This window comes from Ochotona curzoniae, unplaced genomic scaffold, assembly GCF_017591425.1.
Source record: "Ochotona curzoniae isolate NIBS_2020 unplaced genomic scaffold, NIBS_Ocur_1.0 scaffold_1037, whole genome shotgun sequence".
In the NCBI taxonomy this organism is placed as follows: Eukaryota; Metazoa; Chordata; class Mammalia; order Lagomorpha; family Ochotonidae; genus Ochotona; species Ochotona curzoniae.
This window is the reverse complement of record NW_024467083.1, coordinates 9,291,366-9,309,127: the sequence shown is the minus strand read 5'-3', so window position 1 is coordinate 9,309,127 and position 17,762 is coordinate 9,291,366. Positions and strand designations below refer to the sequence as shown.

General features: G+C 36.8%; 1 protein-coding gene across 1 annotated transcript in view; it reads left to right on the top strand.

Moving 5' to 3' along the window:
• The window catches only part of DPYD (dihydropyrimidine dehydrogenase), an 808,753-nt gene that overhangs the window by 86,979 nt on the left and 704,012 nt on the right, over positions 1 to 17,762 (top strand). Inside the window, exon 3 of the mRNA XM_040999080.1 lies at positions 13,019 to 13,101. Coding sequence (XP_040855014.1) covers positions 13,019 to 13,101 — 83 coding nt within the window. The remainder of the gene's footprint in view (positions 1 to 13,018; positions 13,102 to 17,762) is intronic.

Here is a 17,762-nt window from a genome sequence, read left to right as displayed (position 1 = left end):
ATTTTTTTCTAATGTCACAACTCTTCATAAGGAGTTACAATTCCATCAGTCTGCTATTTATGGAAATTAGTTTCATTGGACATTTCAATGAAATATTTTATTTAATATTGCAATTTGATAGCTTTTCTTTGTTTTTCTTTCCATTTCTATCTAGTATATGAACCAGTAGATTTTTGCTTGAATTTCATTTTAATTTGGTGTAGTTTAAATAGAGAATTCAATAGCAATATTTGTTAAATTTCTCAGCCTTCAGAAATTTATGTGATATTCTCTCATGTTGATGATATTCTAATAGTTTAGTATATCTTTATACAATTCCTAACATAAATGAGATCTAAGATACCATAAAAATCTATCACAGTTGAAACTTGAGACCTTCGCTCCCCCCATGGGGATTTATTTGGCAGTACGCCATCAAAACCAGTTTTTTTTTTTTGATGCTTAGTTTCTAGTTTCTACTTTAATTGCTGCCAAAATCTGAACACTTGGGAATTTAATTGCTCATTATATTTTTTACAGTGGTGTCACAGGCCCAAATAAAGACTGTTGCATGCAAATATTTATGGGTATTAATTTGGCTTAACTATGTATATATGGATTTCTTGTTTTTCTACATTTTACAAGTGAAGCAAATCCGCACAGAAGTAAGAGAGAATCTCGCTTGCGTTTGGGCTCCATTTGACTTTAGTACTAGACTGCTATGGCTTGGTCCAGCTTCTAAAATTAATATCACCAGGAGGACATTTTAGAAATTATATTCACTATATAGAACTTGCACTTTAAGAGACATCTTATGTAGTGTTGAGTTTGGCTTTTCAGGCAGTGCCACTTGGCTCAAATTACTGCTTTATCCCTCTGTAGTTTATGACCTAGGCTGCTTTAGTCTTCTCATTGTGCTTGTTTTCTTACAAAACAGAAACTCATGTGGTTGTTTTGCAGATAAGTTGAATAAAGTTCCCCTAAATAGAGCCAGCAGGAAGTAATTTTCCAGTATTAACTTGTTTACTGTGATTTATCCTTGAGAACCCATTCCCCCCTAAATGTCTATGAAGCTTTCTCAGATATGAATATCTAACTTCCTAAAAATTAAGTAGGAATAACTTGCCTGTTATAGCAAAAGGAATATCTAGTTAGCACTAAATTCTAATTTTTCATAGCCTTCCATTTCTCCCATGTGTTGGTACTTACTTTCAACCTCCGTTCTATGTTGACAAAAATCTACTTCTTATTTCAGTATTTTTTGCTAATTGCAGATTTTTCTTGTTCTATCCTTATTAATTTAAATAACATTTCATTCATTTATTCTCTGTGTCATTTTCCTTTGTATTTTTCCTTTGTGTTTCCCTTTCTTCCTTAAAAAAGCATGGCCTACCTTGCTTTTGTTACACTGCTTGTGGCTTTCTAATGGTGTTATATTGATCAAAGGATAATAAGAGGCAACATTTTATCCTAGAAAATAACTCATTTACATCTTACTTACACCTGAAATTTCATTCTGGAATAGTCCCTTATTAACAAACAGAGCTCCCCAATGCCAGGACAAAGCCAGTAGTTTGAAAGCTTACCCAGGTGTCTCACATGGGAGGCAGAAACTCAGGTTTTGAGTCAAAACCTGCTGCCTGCTGCCCCCACTGGTGCACATTAACAGCAACCTGATCTGCAAGCCAAGTAGATAGAACTCACATACTGCATGACAGCAACCAAATACCGGCCCCCTCTTCGCCTTCCTCCCTACCCTCTTTTTAATTAATTTATCTGAAAGACAGAGTTGGATGGAAAGTGAGAGGAAGTGAAAGGGGAGGAGAAGGGAAAGATGAAGAGATTCCTAGTCCTTTGATTTACTCACCAAATGATCTCAATGGCCAGAACTGGACTAGAATGAAGCCAGAGGCTTGAAACTCCATCCTTGTCTCTCATGTGCATGGAAGGGACCTGGGTACTTGGGCCGTTTTCCTCTGCCTTCCCAGGTGCACTAGCAGGCGCCTACTTTGGAAATGGAGTAGTTGTACAATGTTGGCCCCTGCCCCCTTGTTAATTCTTTAGTGAACCTGTACCCCTACCATGGTAGAAGCAAAGACAGAATTTGATATTGCAGTGGGGTTGGCAGAAAAGAGAGAAATGATAAGAATTTTGACTGAGCAAGTAAAATCTGTGTGTATTTTTTCCTTATGTTCTTCATTCACATACTATGATAGGAAAGGAGATGAATATTTTTCTGTGTATGGTGACCTCTGTATCATTTTTACAGCTATAAATCTGAAAAGGGAAGGATCTTCAATGGTTAAGGTTTTGAAATGTTTGCTCGCACATGGACGTTAATGTAAAATGATCTTTTAAAAAACTTGATTATATTGACATTCAATTTTGTCAGCATTTATAAATTACCAACAAATTTTCTCCATTACCCAATTTTGTTTCATATTCAGTTATTCCTCATAGAACTTGATGTATTGATATTGATAAGACAAGTTTTGTGGATTTGTATGTGTTTTCTTTTGACAAGAAGTAACTATGCCCCATGGTGAGAGCTAGACTGTTAACTAGACTCTTGCCTAGGACACAATTGCTTTAACTTAGAAAGTAACTGTAGGGCCCAGCACAGTAGTCTAGTGGCTAAAGTCCTCACCTTGCATATTCCAGGATCCCATACGGGTGTGAGTTCTAATCCTAATAGCCCTGCTTCCCATCCAGCGCCCTGCCTGTGGCCTGGGAAAGCAGTGGAGGACAGACCAAGGTCTTGGGACCCTGCACCTTCATGGGAGACCTGGAAGAAACTCCTGGCTCCTGGCTTTTGCTCAGCGTAGCTATGGCTGTTATGGTCACTTGGGGAGTGAATCGTTGGACGGAAGATCTTCCTCTCTGTCCTCCTCTCTGTATATTTGACTTTTCAAAAAAATAAAATCATTTTTTTTTAAAAAAGAAAGTAACTGTAATGTCTAAACTGAGATCTTAAAATTCCCTCTTAATTATAGCAGTATAATGATCCACTTTCTATTGGAATTTATGATTAATTCACACATATCCTATAGCATTGCCAGCCAAAGAAAATAGACTATTTTCAAATGGAAAAACAATTTTCAAATAAAAAAGATTCAGGTATAGTACTATTTAATGTATAAATTCTTATTGGTAAATGACATGATTTTCTTAAATACCAACCAAATTAGGGCAAGGTGTTGTGACCTAGTGGATGAAGCCATCCTTTGGGTCCACATATTCTGTGTCAGAGTTACTAGTTCAGATGGCAGCTAATCCGATATTGCAGGATGCCCGTGTTGAAGCGAGACAGAATACAGAGGCTCCAGTGTTGGGCCACTGCCACTAATGTACCAGACTCTCATGGCGTTTGGCTTCCTGGCTTTGGCCTTGCCCAGCCCTTGCTATTCTATTTGGGGAGTAAACTAGTAAATGAGAAAGATCTCTCTGCTTACTCTTTTTCTCCTTCTCTATCATTCTTCTTTTCATGGTGATCAAAATAAATTTTAAAAAGCAGAAATATTTTCTCAGAGGTACATGTTAATTTTTATTAAATGGCAAAAATATGCATGAAGGAAACATATCTTATGTGTAAATATGTGTACCAAACAATATTTTTAAAATGTACACATGGAAATTAAATATCAATTGCTATATATCTGATTGATAAACACTTTCAGTAAACAATAATTAATGATTTTGGTTTTACTGTTAAGAATCAGTAACCTAATGTTTACTTTTTTGAAAAGTAGCCTGTGAAGCATTCATATGCAGTAAGGTTTAAATGAAAGGCACATGTCAGTAGTTCAGTTAAATTGGTGAAGTGGTTCAGGAAAGAGTAATCAAGTCTGAAAGAACCTACGTTACTTTCTTTCTTTCTTTCTTTCTTTCTTTCTTTCTTTCTTTCTTTCTTTCTTTCTTTCTATTTTGCATTTTTTAAATTATATTTTTGACAATCTTTACATAGTTAATTAGGGAAAAAAAAGGTTCTAGGGCTATAGGGAAGGGGTAAGATTATTATTTCCATATTGATTCTTTCATATATCTGAGGTAAAGAGGGATATTGAGGGAGAAGCCCCACCCAGTTTACCACTCACCCCAGGTCCCTGATGTGGGGTATGCTCTGAGATACTTGCTCAAGTGGTTTCGATAGTTCACTAGTTGTGAATCGCTGTCAGTCTCGCCACTCCAAGCACGATGAGGTTGTTGAAGAATCCACTGATTGACATAGTCCATCATAGAGTCTCCATTTGCCCAGTATTTCGCTGTCAAAATATAGCTGAGGTGGTTGATTGACTTGGTTAGGGTTCTGAGTCCGGCATTTTGATTGGGGAGATCCCCAAAAAAACTTTGAGGTATTCCCAGACCAGATTCTTGTATGCACTAGCAAGCACAGGACCCTGCTCAGCCCATTGCCCCAGTCAGCTGGTGGTTCCAGTTGCAGGGTTGGTTCTGTTTTCAGCCCCGACTTCCACTGGAACCAATGTGTGTTGCAGTCCAGGCTGGTTCTGCCCAGCACATACTCAGCCCTTACATAAACCAGTGGGAGCTGCAGCCCAGTCAGAGCAACCCACATTAACCCCAGAAGGCCTGCCCCCTACCCTGGTTTGCCAGTATGTGTACTAGTCTAGTCCAGCCTGTCCCATATCCTATTTCACTCTTGTACATGTCGATGGGTATTGAAACTTAGTTCTGTCTAACCAGCTCAACTGTCCAGCCCTCATGGATGTTGTTGAGTGCCTCTCTGTCTAGCCACCCCAGCCCCTGTCCTAGTTTTTGTGCCCTCCCGTGGGAGTGGTAACCCAAGAGGGAGGAGCCCACAATTTCCATCGCAGGTTTCTCTCACTCCCGGATTATGCACTGTCCAGGTGGTTCTGTGTTTAGGCTTGACAGAATTAGCCTCCAGTGCCAGCTTCTGCCAGCTGATGTTGCGGCTAAGCCCAAACAACCCTCACCCACTCTGAGTTTCGTTTGCACCAGTAGGAACAATCAGCCCAGCCTGGCTTTTCCCTGATCTAATCCACATGAGGTGCCCATATGTTGTAGCCCTGCTTAGTCTGGCCTGGTCTGGCGCTATCCCACTTCATGCTCTCCAATGAGAGTAACTGTCCAGCAGGGGAGCACCCTCACATTCCCCCTGCCGGCTCTGCCCCCTCCCTCCCTGGTTCTCACATGTGCTGCTTGGGCGTTGCAGTCACATCCAGTAAAGGCAACCTCCCCTTGGAATTCCGTATTGTGCACTGGTTTTTGTTGCGACCGAACCTGGCTTGACCACACTCTGTTCTGGTGCTCGGATTTGCCAGTGGATGATGTGAACTGATTCAGCCTGGTCTGCCTCCGATCCATGCCAAATGTATGCCAGTGGAAAACTTTCCATGGCCTATTCTGGGCTGTTTCCTATCGTGCTTCTTGCGCTTACCTGCAGGGACTGTGTCCTGCCAGAGGAGTTGCCCAGGCTCCTCCATCAGAACCCCTCCCAATGCCAGATTTCATGCATACCAGGGGGTCCATGAGCCAGACCTACTCAGTCCACCTCCTGTCCTAGCAGGAACAGTGGCTTTCCTTGACTGGCCTTCAGCCCTTTCTGGTTCTTGCTGTTGGATGTTTCAGCCCAGCCATGGCTCGTTCATACCCACATATGACTCACATATGGCTCAGTAGGGGTTGAGACCTAGCCTAGTCCGTCCCACATCTACCCTGGTCCTCCAGGACACCAGAGGGTGTTGGGGTCTGGCCTGATCTGGTCCATCCAATCCCAGTCCACACTTGTGTTGCTTTCTTTCAATAGTTAAATTGGGAAAGGAAAAAAAATGAGATTTGGGATCCAAAATTTTGACTGATTTTGACTGAGCCATTAGTGATGGTAGTCACATATTTGAATATATTTTAGGTAATGCAATTTGAGTTAAGTGGCAATTTAATTTGAATGAGTAATTGTAGCCAGTGACTGGTTTTGGAGATTTTTTTTATGCTTTGAATTCATTTTTAGTCATGTGTTTATAGTTTATATCCATAATAACATCACCCACAAAGGCAGAAAGAGAATGGCTCTTGGACATGGTGAAATATTATGCAGCTTTAAAAATTATACTGTAATAGCTGCTTAGAATCCACATATTCCACCTCAGAATATTGTTTTAGTAATATTAGTCCTGTAACACAGTTTAAAAATAATAAGGTCTAGGACCCAGCACAGTAGCCTAGCAGCTAAGTCCATGCCTTGCAGGGACCAGGATCCTATATGAAAAAAATGAAAGAAAACTCATAATTCATAATTTGAAATGACATGTCTGTGAATAGAGAAACTCTTAGATATTCAATAGTGAGAAACTGAGTCACTAGTTCATTTGTAATTTAAATTGGCTTGGCATTTTTCCCTAATTATGATCATACAACATATCTATTTTATGGTGTCTCTTAAAAAATTGTGTACTCTCATATGAATGTTGGTTTGTTGAAAACCCACCAAATGGCATTTTTAATGTAAGTATAAAAGCTTAGAAATTTAAAGTTCCCCGTTTAACTAGTTAGGCATCTAATGAAATTCAGCATTTTGGGCCCAGTGCTATAGCCTAGTGGCTGAAATAGTCACCATGCATTCGCCCAGGATCCCATGTGGGTGCCTGTTCCTTTCCCAGCGGCCCTGCTTCCCATCCAACTCCCTACTTGTGGCCTGGGAAAGCAGTCGAGGATGGTCCAAAGCTTTGGGACCCTGCACCGTGTGGGAGACCCAGGGGAGGTTCCTGGTTCCTGGCTTCAGAGCAGCTCTGCTCTGGCTGTTGCAACCATGTGCGGGGGGGGGGGGGGGGCGAAGCAGTGGTTGGAAGATCTTTCTTTCTGTCTCTCCTTTTGTGTAAATCTGATTTTCCAATAAAAATAAATAAATCTTAAAAAAATATTTCTTTAAATCTTAAAAGAAAAATCCTCAAGTTTAAATAAAGCTTTAAAAATAAATGAAGAAATTCAAGATTGTTTTTCCATTGTTTTCCCATTTTCTTCGGTGGCACATTATCGGGGAGCTGGTTCAGAAGCAGGATAGTTAGACTGGGATGCTGGTACCGCATGTAGTGGCTTAACCTTCTGTGCTAAAATAATTCACCATGGGACTTTAAAGTGCACAGTTTGCAGGTGTCTTCCTTTGTCTTTTTCTTTGTCCTTTTTCTTTTCCTTCCTTTGTCTGACTGGCATTATGAAGACAGAAGAAAAAGCAAAGCTCTCGTTTCTACTTTCCTGTCCTGGAATCTGTGTGAAGTTAATTTTTAGTTTTGAGGAACTAGAAACGTGTTCTGGGATGGGCCTTCTAGTTCTGATGATGTAGATATTCATTTCTGTGATTTTTCCATCTTTTAAAGCTAATCATTGTGGAGAAAATAAGTTTAGGAGTTCAAAAAATTTGACCAGTATAAGTTAAACTTAGGAATTATATTTTTAGGATAGGATGTCAGTAAATAACAGCAATTAAAACAACAGCTGATGGCTGATATGTACTAGATTGGACATTTTGAAGTATTTTATGTACAGGCTTTCAATTTAACTCCAGTGAGATGTGATTGCATTTTGATTTTTAATCATAATTGAAATTATCCCTCAAAATCGTATTGCATTATAATCACATGTTGAAAAATAAATCTTAGACAACTTTTTAATGAATTTTTGCAGTACGAATTAAACAGAAGACCCTCCTGTGCCCCTGTAATTACTCTTTGCCAACTTACAACATCATGGATTGGGTTGCTTAGTTAAAACAAGACAAAACAAAAATCTCTCTATTGAGATGTACTTTACATACCGCAGTGTTCACACACTAAATTCAGGAACAGTACCTGCACTTTTAGGCACTGGAAGTCCGGGTTAGCATTCTGGTTTGAGTGCCAGCTACTCTGCTTTCAGTACGGCTTCCTGTTTTTTTTTTTTTTAAGATTTATTTTTAATTTTTATTAAAAAGGCAGATTTACAGAGAGAAGTAGAGACAGAGAGAAAGATCTTTCCCTAAGTGGCCTCAATAGTCAGAGCTGAACCTATCTGGAGCCAGGAGCTTCTGGGTCTTGCATGCAGGTTAAAGGCAGGTTCCCCAGACTTTAAGCCATCCTCTGTTGTTAACATTTGAGAATTGAATCAGCTTGTGAAAATATCTATTTCTACTCACTTGCTTTCAAGGAACTGAAATTTTAAGATAAATAAACCTTAAAAATGGTACAATTCAACAACCATGAATATATATAAATTTTTTTTCTTTTTGCTAATCTACACTGCATAATTAAAATATGACCACAGGTCTGAACCCTGCTCTCTCTTTATTAACTTAGTATGACTTTTCATTTCTTTCACATGTTGCGATATATATCACTTTATCACAGTTTCACTCTTTGGACAAATAGCATTCTGTTACATCAGTACAGTACATTTGTTACTCGATTTGTCACTTGAATGACTTTTGGGTTGTTTCTTTTGTGAATATAATGAATGATACTTCTGCATACATTTATATACTTTTTAAAAGATTTATTTATATTATTGGAGAGTATGATATACAAAGGGGAGGACAGACAGAAAGGAAGATCATCCATCCACTGATTCACTCCCCAAGTAGCTGCAATGCCTGGAGCTGAGCCAGTCCAAAGCCAGGAGCCAGGAGTTTCCTCTGGGTCTCCCACATGGGTGCAGGATCCCAAGGCCTTGGGCCGTCCTGGACTAGTTTCCCAGGCCACAGGCCGGGAGCTGAATGGGAAGCAGAGCAGGCGGGATTTAAAATCGCTGCCCATATGGGATCCTGGAATGTTTTGGGCTAGGATTTTATCTGCTAAGTTACTGTGCCGGGCCCAAGATTTATTTATTTTTGTTGGAAAGTCAGAATTACAGAGAGAATGGGAGACAGAGCGAAAGATCTTCCATCCACTGGTTCACTCTGCAAATGACTGCAGTGGCCAGCGTTCAGCCATTCCAAAGCCAAGAGCCAGGAGCTTTTTCTGGGTTTCCAACATAGCTGCAGGATCCCAAAGTTCTTGTCATCTTCTACTGCCATCCCAGGCCACAAATGGGGGGCTGGATGAGAAGTGGAGCAACCGGGATACCAATTGGCTTCTTTATGGATCCTGGGCATTTAAGGCTTGGACTTTAGCTTGTAGACTACCATGCGAGACCAGCATTCATATTTTTTGTGAGAATTTTTTTATTGTAAACATTTTGTTTATTTTCTTATATATGTTTATAGGTATGTATACATATATATTCATATGTGCATGTACATATTTGTATGTATATGGGAGGAGAGAGAGAGAGAGAGAGAGAGGGAGATCTTCTATCTACTGGTTTATTTCAGGTGTCTAGATTCACTGGTAGGAGACCTGGAGGATAATGGGTGTCAGGAACTATCCACTCAAGACCATTGTTCTTTTAAAAATTGTTTTTATTATTGATAAAAACCGTTATGAGATGTATGACTTACTCATACTTACTCATACTTTTTTATATTTTTAGGTTGTCTTTTCATTTTTTACTAGTGTCCATGAGTCACACATATTTGAAATTGTGCTGAAATTCAATATTCATTATTTTTGATACTTACACTTTTGATCACACATGAAATCTTTGGCTGTTCCAAAGTCATGAATGTTTATTCCTTTTTTTTTTTTTTTTTAGTATTTTTTAACTTTCCTCTCTTACATTTAGGTCAGTGATCCATTTTGATTTGATTCTGTGTCTTGTATCAAGGAAGCATCTGACTCTATTAGGGTCTATGTCATTTTCCAACTGTTGCAAAACCATTTGTTGTTTCTCTCTTTGAACTATCTTAGCACCCTTGTTGGAACCACAACGATAAAGAATATAAACATTTAGTTCTCAATTCTGTTCCATTGGTTTGTATTTTTATTTGTTTTTTTTTTTTCTTAAAGATTGATTTATTTTTATTGGAAAAGCAGACAGAGAAAAAGATCTTTCATCTGCTGGTTCACTCCTCAAGTGGTCCTAATGGCTGGAGCTGAGCTAATCAAAGCCAGTACCCAGTAGCCTCTTTCGGGTCTCCCATGGGAGGGCAGGGCAGGGTCCCAAGCTTTGGGCAATCTTCTATTGTTTTCCCAGGCCACAGCAGGGAGCTTGATGGGAAATGGAGCAGCTGGGGTAGGAACTCGTGCTGCTGATATGGGGACCCAGTGCGTTCAAGGAAAGGATTTTAGGTACTGAGCCATCGTGCAAAGCCCACTCTTCTTGCATTATCTTGACCATATAGCTTTGTATTAAGTTATGGGACAGGGAATATAATTCTTATAGCTTCATTTGTTTTGAATTCAGTAATTATTTTGCTATTCTGGGTTCCTTACATTTGCTTGAGATATTGGGGTCACTTTGTCAAAATCTGAAGCCAGCAGGGATTCTGGTAAGAAGTGTATCAAACTTGTAGGTTACTTTAGGGAGTTGTGCTATTTTAACAATGATAAGTCTTCAAAACTCATGAGCTAAGGATGTCTTTCCTTTGTTTAAGTGTTCTTTCTTTTAATATTTTGTAATTTTTCATGCCTAAGAATTATGTTTGTTTTGTTACACTTATTAATAAACACTCTTTTTATAGTGTGTTTCTAAATGAAGGTATCATAATACCTTTTTGAATTATTCATCGAAACTGCCTGTTTTTGAACTAAATATGAGTAGATTAATTTTCACTGCTCTCTTTGTGACTTACTTCTTTTGCTTAATACAGTGTCTGTTGTCATGAGATGTATTCATTGTACTCCTTGTAGTGATAGAATGTATAATATCAGTGCTTTTCAGGAATAAATATCATGCTTTATTCCTGTGTTCTGTCTTAAATTTTGGTGGGCTTATATCCACCTTTGGGCTAGTTTGAAAAGTATGACTGTGAGTTCTGGTAAACATAGACTGTATTTCTTCCAGGCAGACCCATAAGGTACTCTCAAGTAAATTTATATAACTTAGTAATAATTAGCAGTTTTGCCAACAGTGTTTTAGTTATTTTCTAATACTTAAAAAATAAATATCTGTGTAGCTTTTTTTGACATTCATACATTTTCAAAATATGCTGTGATGTTTCTTTATGGCTTGCTTGGCATGTAGTGGCTAGCATTTTGATGAAGTAGGTTAAGCCATGTAGGAGCAACTGGAAGAGCTTCCTTCCTCTTCCTGCTTGTCTAGCGTCCTGCTGGCTCACACCTTGGGAGGCAGCCAGTGGAGTTCTTGGCTTCTGATTTCATTCTGGCCCTGGCCAGGTTCTGTGTGCAATTGTGCAGTGAGCCGAAAGATGGGAGATCTCCATCTCTGTCTTCCTCCTTCCCTCCATGCCTTCTTTTTTCCCCTCTCTGTTGCAATGTTGTTGAAATACAGAACATAACTTTTAAATATTCGCATTTTACTAATGACTAGTGATGCTGATTTTTTTTTTTTTACAATTGGCTACTTGGATATTCTCTTTTATATAATGTTTACATAATTATTTTGCCTATTTTCTATTGAGTTACCTTTTTTTCATATTTATTTATGGATACTGCATGGTGGACAGAAGTAATTAAAATAGAATAGGACTGGATCCAGTATAACAATTTGAACATTTAAACAGAATAGACTTCAGAAATAGACTCTATGTGTATTGTGACTTAATTTATAGAAAAAATACTTTGAATTACAGATAAATTTTCAATAAATATGACTGATTTAATTGCTTACCCACATGGTATGATTTTCTGCTTCTACATCATATGTGAATATCATCCCAGATTCTGCATCTACATTGGAAATGTAAAATAATGGAGCTTTCTGAAAGAACACAGGAAAATATTTTCATGGTTTTGAGGAATTTATAATCTTCTTAAGCAGGGTAACAAATGCAGTAATTTTAAAATAGAATGACAGTTTGAGCTTCATTAAATATAAGATTCTTCAAGAAAATCAATAGTTAAAAAGTGAAAAGACAGAGCAATAGCGGGATATTTATGGTGCTAACATCCAGCAGATCTATTTTGGTAACCTTTAAGATTTTTGTTATACCAGCATATATATTGGGTTAAAAAAAAGTTTGCTTTATTTTGGCTTAAACATTTAAGGTAAAATGATGGTCTATGTCCTAGTAGATTTTGTGTGAAATGATCTTGTACATTAAAAATTATTAATCTTAGTTCTATACTTTTTCAAAAATGTAGCATATTTATTTGCAATTTTGGAAGTAGGAAAGCACAGAATGCATATATTTTATTGTTTGATTTTTCTATGTGCAATTTAAAATATTTAGTTCTATTTTCTAAATACAAGTGAAAATTTACAATACATTTAATGTGCCAAAAGATTTATATAGTTATATTTGCTAAGTCTTAAATGTGACATTTTCCTTCTAAGGCCATATAATATTGAACAGTTTTAGATTTATAATGTACTCTTATTTATAGTTGTAGTCAAATTTACCAACACGCTAGAATTCAGTCCAGGAGTGCTGTTATAATGTTTGATAGAAAAATAATCACTTGTAATATTGAATGAATTTATGTCATATTTACTGAATGCTAACATGCCTCTCAGAATGATATAAAATTTTAAGGACTATATTTATGTATAATGTATAATTGTTACTTAAATATGTGGCTATAAAAGTTTGTGGCTATTTAACTTTAGGAACTTATATCTGGGCTTTATCTATGTTAGTAATTGTTAACTAATTATTATTTATTATGACTTAGAACTTGCCTCATTTTTCTTGTAGCATTTAGTTTGACTTTGGTGTTCTTGATTGTTCCGGAGATATTTTAAATCCTCAACTCTATAGAAGTTTTACTATTTTACACATTTATTCGTTTCTTCCATTTACTCATTTTGAAAAATTGATAAAAAGACTTCTTTGACAGCTGTATCTTAAGATCTTTTTAGTTTGTTAGTGTTGAATTCAACTGTCAATTTTAATGAATTCTATCCAATTAAAGTAGTGAGCATATTTTTTGAGTCCATAATCAATATAACCAATTACAATTTCACATAATTGCATAGACATGATTTTCCTCAGGATGTTGTGGGATTAATGCTCTTTTAAAAAAATATGTTGCAGAATTGTGAAAAGCTGGAGAATAATTTTGATGACATCAAGCACACCACTCTTGGTGAGCGAGGAGCTCTCCGAGAAGCAGTGAGGTAAGTCTGGGTCACCATAGCAACAGTCACAGATGTGGTAAAGAAAAAGTCATTCTTCATTATTGGGGGAACAAATGAGTTCATCGCCACCATTCAGCTCTGTTCTCTAAGGTATTAATTTGTCAGTGGAGGGACTTCCCTTGGGGCTGTACTTTGGTTTTGAAGCTGCATAAATGTTAAGCCTCAGTGCACAGTAAAAAATGTAAATGTTTAATTTGTTACTTAAAATGCTTAAGGGGTGTCTTGTTTTATATTTATACTAAACTGTGTGATTGAATGGGAATATTGTTCATCTAAATTCTGCATGTATATAAAAATAAACATTGTGCACTGCTGGTTTAGCCAAATAGTGTTTTCTGTTAATTAATATTTAATTTAAAAAGAGGTGCCGAAAATTTCAACTTCTATTAGATTTTATAGGGGTGTATGATGATATTTTTAAAGTGGTTTACATTTTCATAACAAAGCATTTAATTAGCTTCTTTTTAAAGACAGCAGTCTTTGAAACTTTTTTTTGTTTCATTCTTACTATTTTTGACTCTTTCTCTGAAAATATTTCAGATTTTATGCCTTTTTAATAACTTTTAGTGAAACATCCTTTAATTCCATTTGATCAGAATCATGAAAGGCTTTTTAGTGGACATGAAAAATGTGCAAGGGATAAATCCCATCATCCTTAGAGACCAAATAACAAATGGTACTAGTCTTAAAAGTTCTGAGCTTCAGTGTTTGAGTCAAACAATTTCCAGTGTGTTTGTAAAAATAATTATGTGCCGGGGTACTGTGAAACTTAAGTTTGTGTTTAACAGATATTTTTCCTCAGTGTTAATGTTCATTTTATTTTAAAATCTTAGGGCTGAAAAATTAATGTAAGACAAAGGAGAAAGGGCTCCCTGGAATGGTAGTTCAGATTGAGTTTTGTTATTGCTAGCACACGGTTACCATATACTTTAGTTTAGAAGCTGCTCCTATTTAGTAGCCTCCTTTTTACCATGCAAGCAGCAGGAGAAAGTAATTAAATTTAATAGAAGCTGCCCTCATTTTGAAGCCACTTCTATTTAAAACCACAGGGGGAGGTAATTAAATTTAATGGAAACAGTAGCTTCTACACAAAGATACATGGTACTTCTGTATAGATGATTATGATGTCACAAAAAGAGGAATAATATATTACTAGTACTGAGAAATTACCAGCTGGAGCAAGGGAGCCTATTTTATTGTTAATGTCTTTACTAATAAAAAAAAAAGAAGGAAAAATGAAACTGAGTATACAATAGAGAATTTACATCTGTATAAACTTAGAAAGTTTGTTGTTGAAAATAGTAGTAAGCTTAAAATAAGATATAAAGTATACTGTGGAAAAAATGAATACAGAAAATATGAACGAACCTGTTTTATGATACCACCTTTATGCTCTGTCTAAAGCTACAATGTTGTTTATTTAACATCTCATTTGTACATACACCTTCAGAATTTTAACGTGCATACAGCATTTACTTAGAAAACTGTATTCAATCTACACGTTTCTGTATCTGTTCGTTTTGAAGGAAATAGGTAGACAAACAGGAAGACAAAGAGGATGTCAGCTCACAAGCTTTGAGTGGAACTGAAGGCCAAAATGTAGACGGAATTGAAAAGAGGAGATATATGAAGCTGGATGTGACTGTGGGGAGTGTCACTAACTAGGAAAGGGTGTGTTAATCCACATAGGAATTTGTCATGGAGGAAGTTAATTCTGTAGAAGCAGTTGTTTCCATTCAATTGAATTAGGGGAGAACTGCATGTCAAGAGACTTTTAAATACTTTCAAATTTTGTGTTACTACCATTTTGGAAGATGCTAGGATTCCTTTTTTTTTTTTTTAAAGTAGAGACGAACTGATGAGAAAATCAACATTAACTCGATAGAGTAGCCTCTTAACCATTGCTGATATAGGAGAAGGCAGTATTCCACATAATTTAAATAAGGATTAATTATTCAGCTATGAAATGTGCTTGGTTTCATAGATTGCTGATTTTATACAAATATGCAGTCACCAGTGCACATGTGTCATTGATAGTGAGATAACAACAAAGAGCATAAAGCAACTTATTGTGGAACAGACTTTGCTTTTTTTGTGTGTGTATCCTTTGGAAAATTAACATGGAAATCATTCTTTTTTATTTAGAATTTTGAACTAAGTTGGAAAGTTAAAAGCAATGGGATTAATCAGAGAAAAATCCATGAAGAAGTAAAATTTAATTGTTCTTTCATGTTTGACCAGTTTTGCCTTATAAGGAAATTATCTCTATAAAAAAGATCCAGAGAGGATAAAGAATTTCATCTGAGTTTTTAAAAAAATAGTTTCACATAAAGGGAATAGTATATTGCCGAGGTAAGGTGACCGGAAGATACAAGCAGTTATTTCTGAAAGAGAATATGGGCTTAAGTGTTGGGAAGCAAGTTTTTTCAAAGCCTTTTTGAACATATGTTTTACCACAAAACTCCAAGCCAGAATTTTTCTATTAATAGTGTATCTTATGTGCTGCACGTAGAAATAGTGTTGTATAAGCAGGGCTGTGGTGGGGTAGGACAGTGGAAGGCAGGCATGAATAATTGTCTAAAAGCCTGTTAGTATAGGCACTGGTCTTGGGAAGCTGGTGGGAAATTTGTGTGTGAGTGTGTGTGTGTGTGTGTGTGTTTAACTGTACTCTAAAGGCTGGGTACATAGAGGCTAGCTGATTGTGACTGTGATGAATAAATTTATGTTATCTAAGTGTGGAAGTAGCAGTGTTAAATGTTAAGAACTGCAGAATTAATTCCGTAGTTCTGTAGAGTTGTACGGCAAGAAGATACAGTGTAGGGATAGATGCAATCACTCGTTTATTCAGTTTCTGTAATGGGGTATAGAGAGTTAGAAATGGTCGCAGAGAGCTAGTATCTAGCATGTGAGTCTGATGGGAAAAGCAGCTGCTTGATGTGAAGACCCATAGGCTGAGGAGGACAATGCCTGTTTTCTTCGGTCCCAAACCTTTCATTGTGGCTACTCTCTTGCACCATGTGCATGTCATAGCAGGTAGCGCCCATTCTGTTTTAAGGTTAATCCTCATGGGAGTCCTTAGGTGGTTCCTGGTTTGCACAGTGGTATTCTTCTGAGCATTTTCATCTAGGAAAAACTTGAGAGAACTGGGCTGAATCTGCAGTGTTGTGTAGTGCCTCCTGGATTTGTTCTTTGACTAAACTGAATGTCTTCTTGTTTATCATCATTCTATCAGTTCTACAAACATAGAGCAAAAATAAGCGATACTACCCTTGTTCAATTCTCTGTTTAATTTGTTCAGTCTTATTCCTGGCTGGTATTCACCTTTCAGCCTTGAACCTGTTCTCATAATTTTTGTAATGCTTGAATCAATTTAGACTCCTGTGTTTCCCTCTGATCCTAGAAGTGCAGATGCTCCACGAATATAGCCCTACTACATTAAGAGCGCAAGGGATGCTAACTAAATACTAGCTAAAACATTGATTAAGCACATTAACTGAGATAGGGAGTGAAAAAAAGAAGAGGGTTAAAAAATACAATTTTTTAAATCAATAAATAAGATTTTTATCTTCAGATTAATTGGAAATGGCTAAGTTGTACTCCTGTGTATATATATATATATATATATGCAGTAGACAGATGAAAATATAATTCTATGACTCATAAAAATAATGGGAATTGATATGAACCTTTGGGACTTTTTAGTATTTTGATGGCTGTTGTAGCCATGTGATTTTTAGTCAGGAATGAGAGTGCAGCTAAATGTCTATGCAAATATTGGGCTTAAGATAATGTATGTCAGAGAAAAAATGGGTTAAGGGTTAAAAATGTAAGTACCCTTCGTCAACAGAGAAAATCTGAAGTGTAATGTAGTGAAGCTGAGACGTTATCATAGTGGGGAGACTCCTTCCTATTTTATGTTAGCCCTTGCTGACCCTAGAATAAAGCATTCCCAAAACTTTTCTGTGCCATTCTGGTTGGTAACTACTAGCAGCATGTGGCTGTTGAACACTGGAAATCTGACTAGTTGGATTGAGGAACTTGCTGCTAAGGTTATTTTATTTTTATTCAATGTAAATGCTCACATGCATTTTTGAGGCTGTGTTTTAGATTGTGCTGCCCTTGAGGAATGGTTTTGTGTTTCTTTTTTTAAAAATTTTACTTCTTCTTCTTATTATTATCATTATAATTCTCATTTTATGATACAGTTCCATCGGCCCTGGGATTTCCCTTATTCCCTCCCCAATTCCCTCCGCAACCCACTGAGTTCACCTATATTATTCTTATAGTATAGTTCTTCATACGCAGTCATATGTCCATTATTGAGGGCATGGACAATGGCACACAGGCATAATAAACAGTTTCATGGAGTCCATCTTTGATCTGGAAGTAGAGATGCATAGTATCTTCACATCTGGATATGATAGTCTCCATTACGCAGTTACTATACATCCCCTTAAGTGAAAAACCACAAAACAAAATCAATAACAGGAAGAAAAAAGAAATTAACAGCATTTAAAAAAAATATTTTTTTAAAATAATGATTACATGGTTGATCCAGGTTTAGGGAAAATTGGGTGAACTCATTGTTTCCAAATTTGCTATTTCTTGATTCTAGGGGAAGGGGAGAGAAAAAGAGGGGA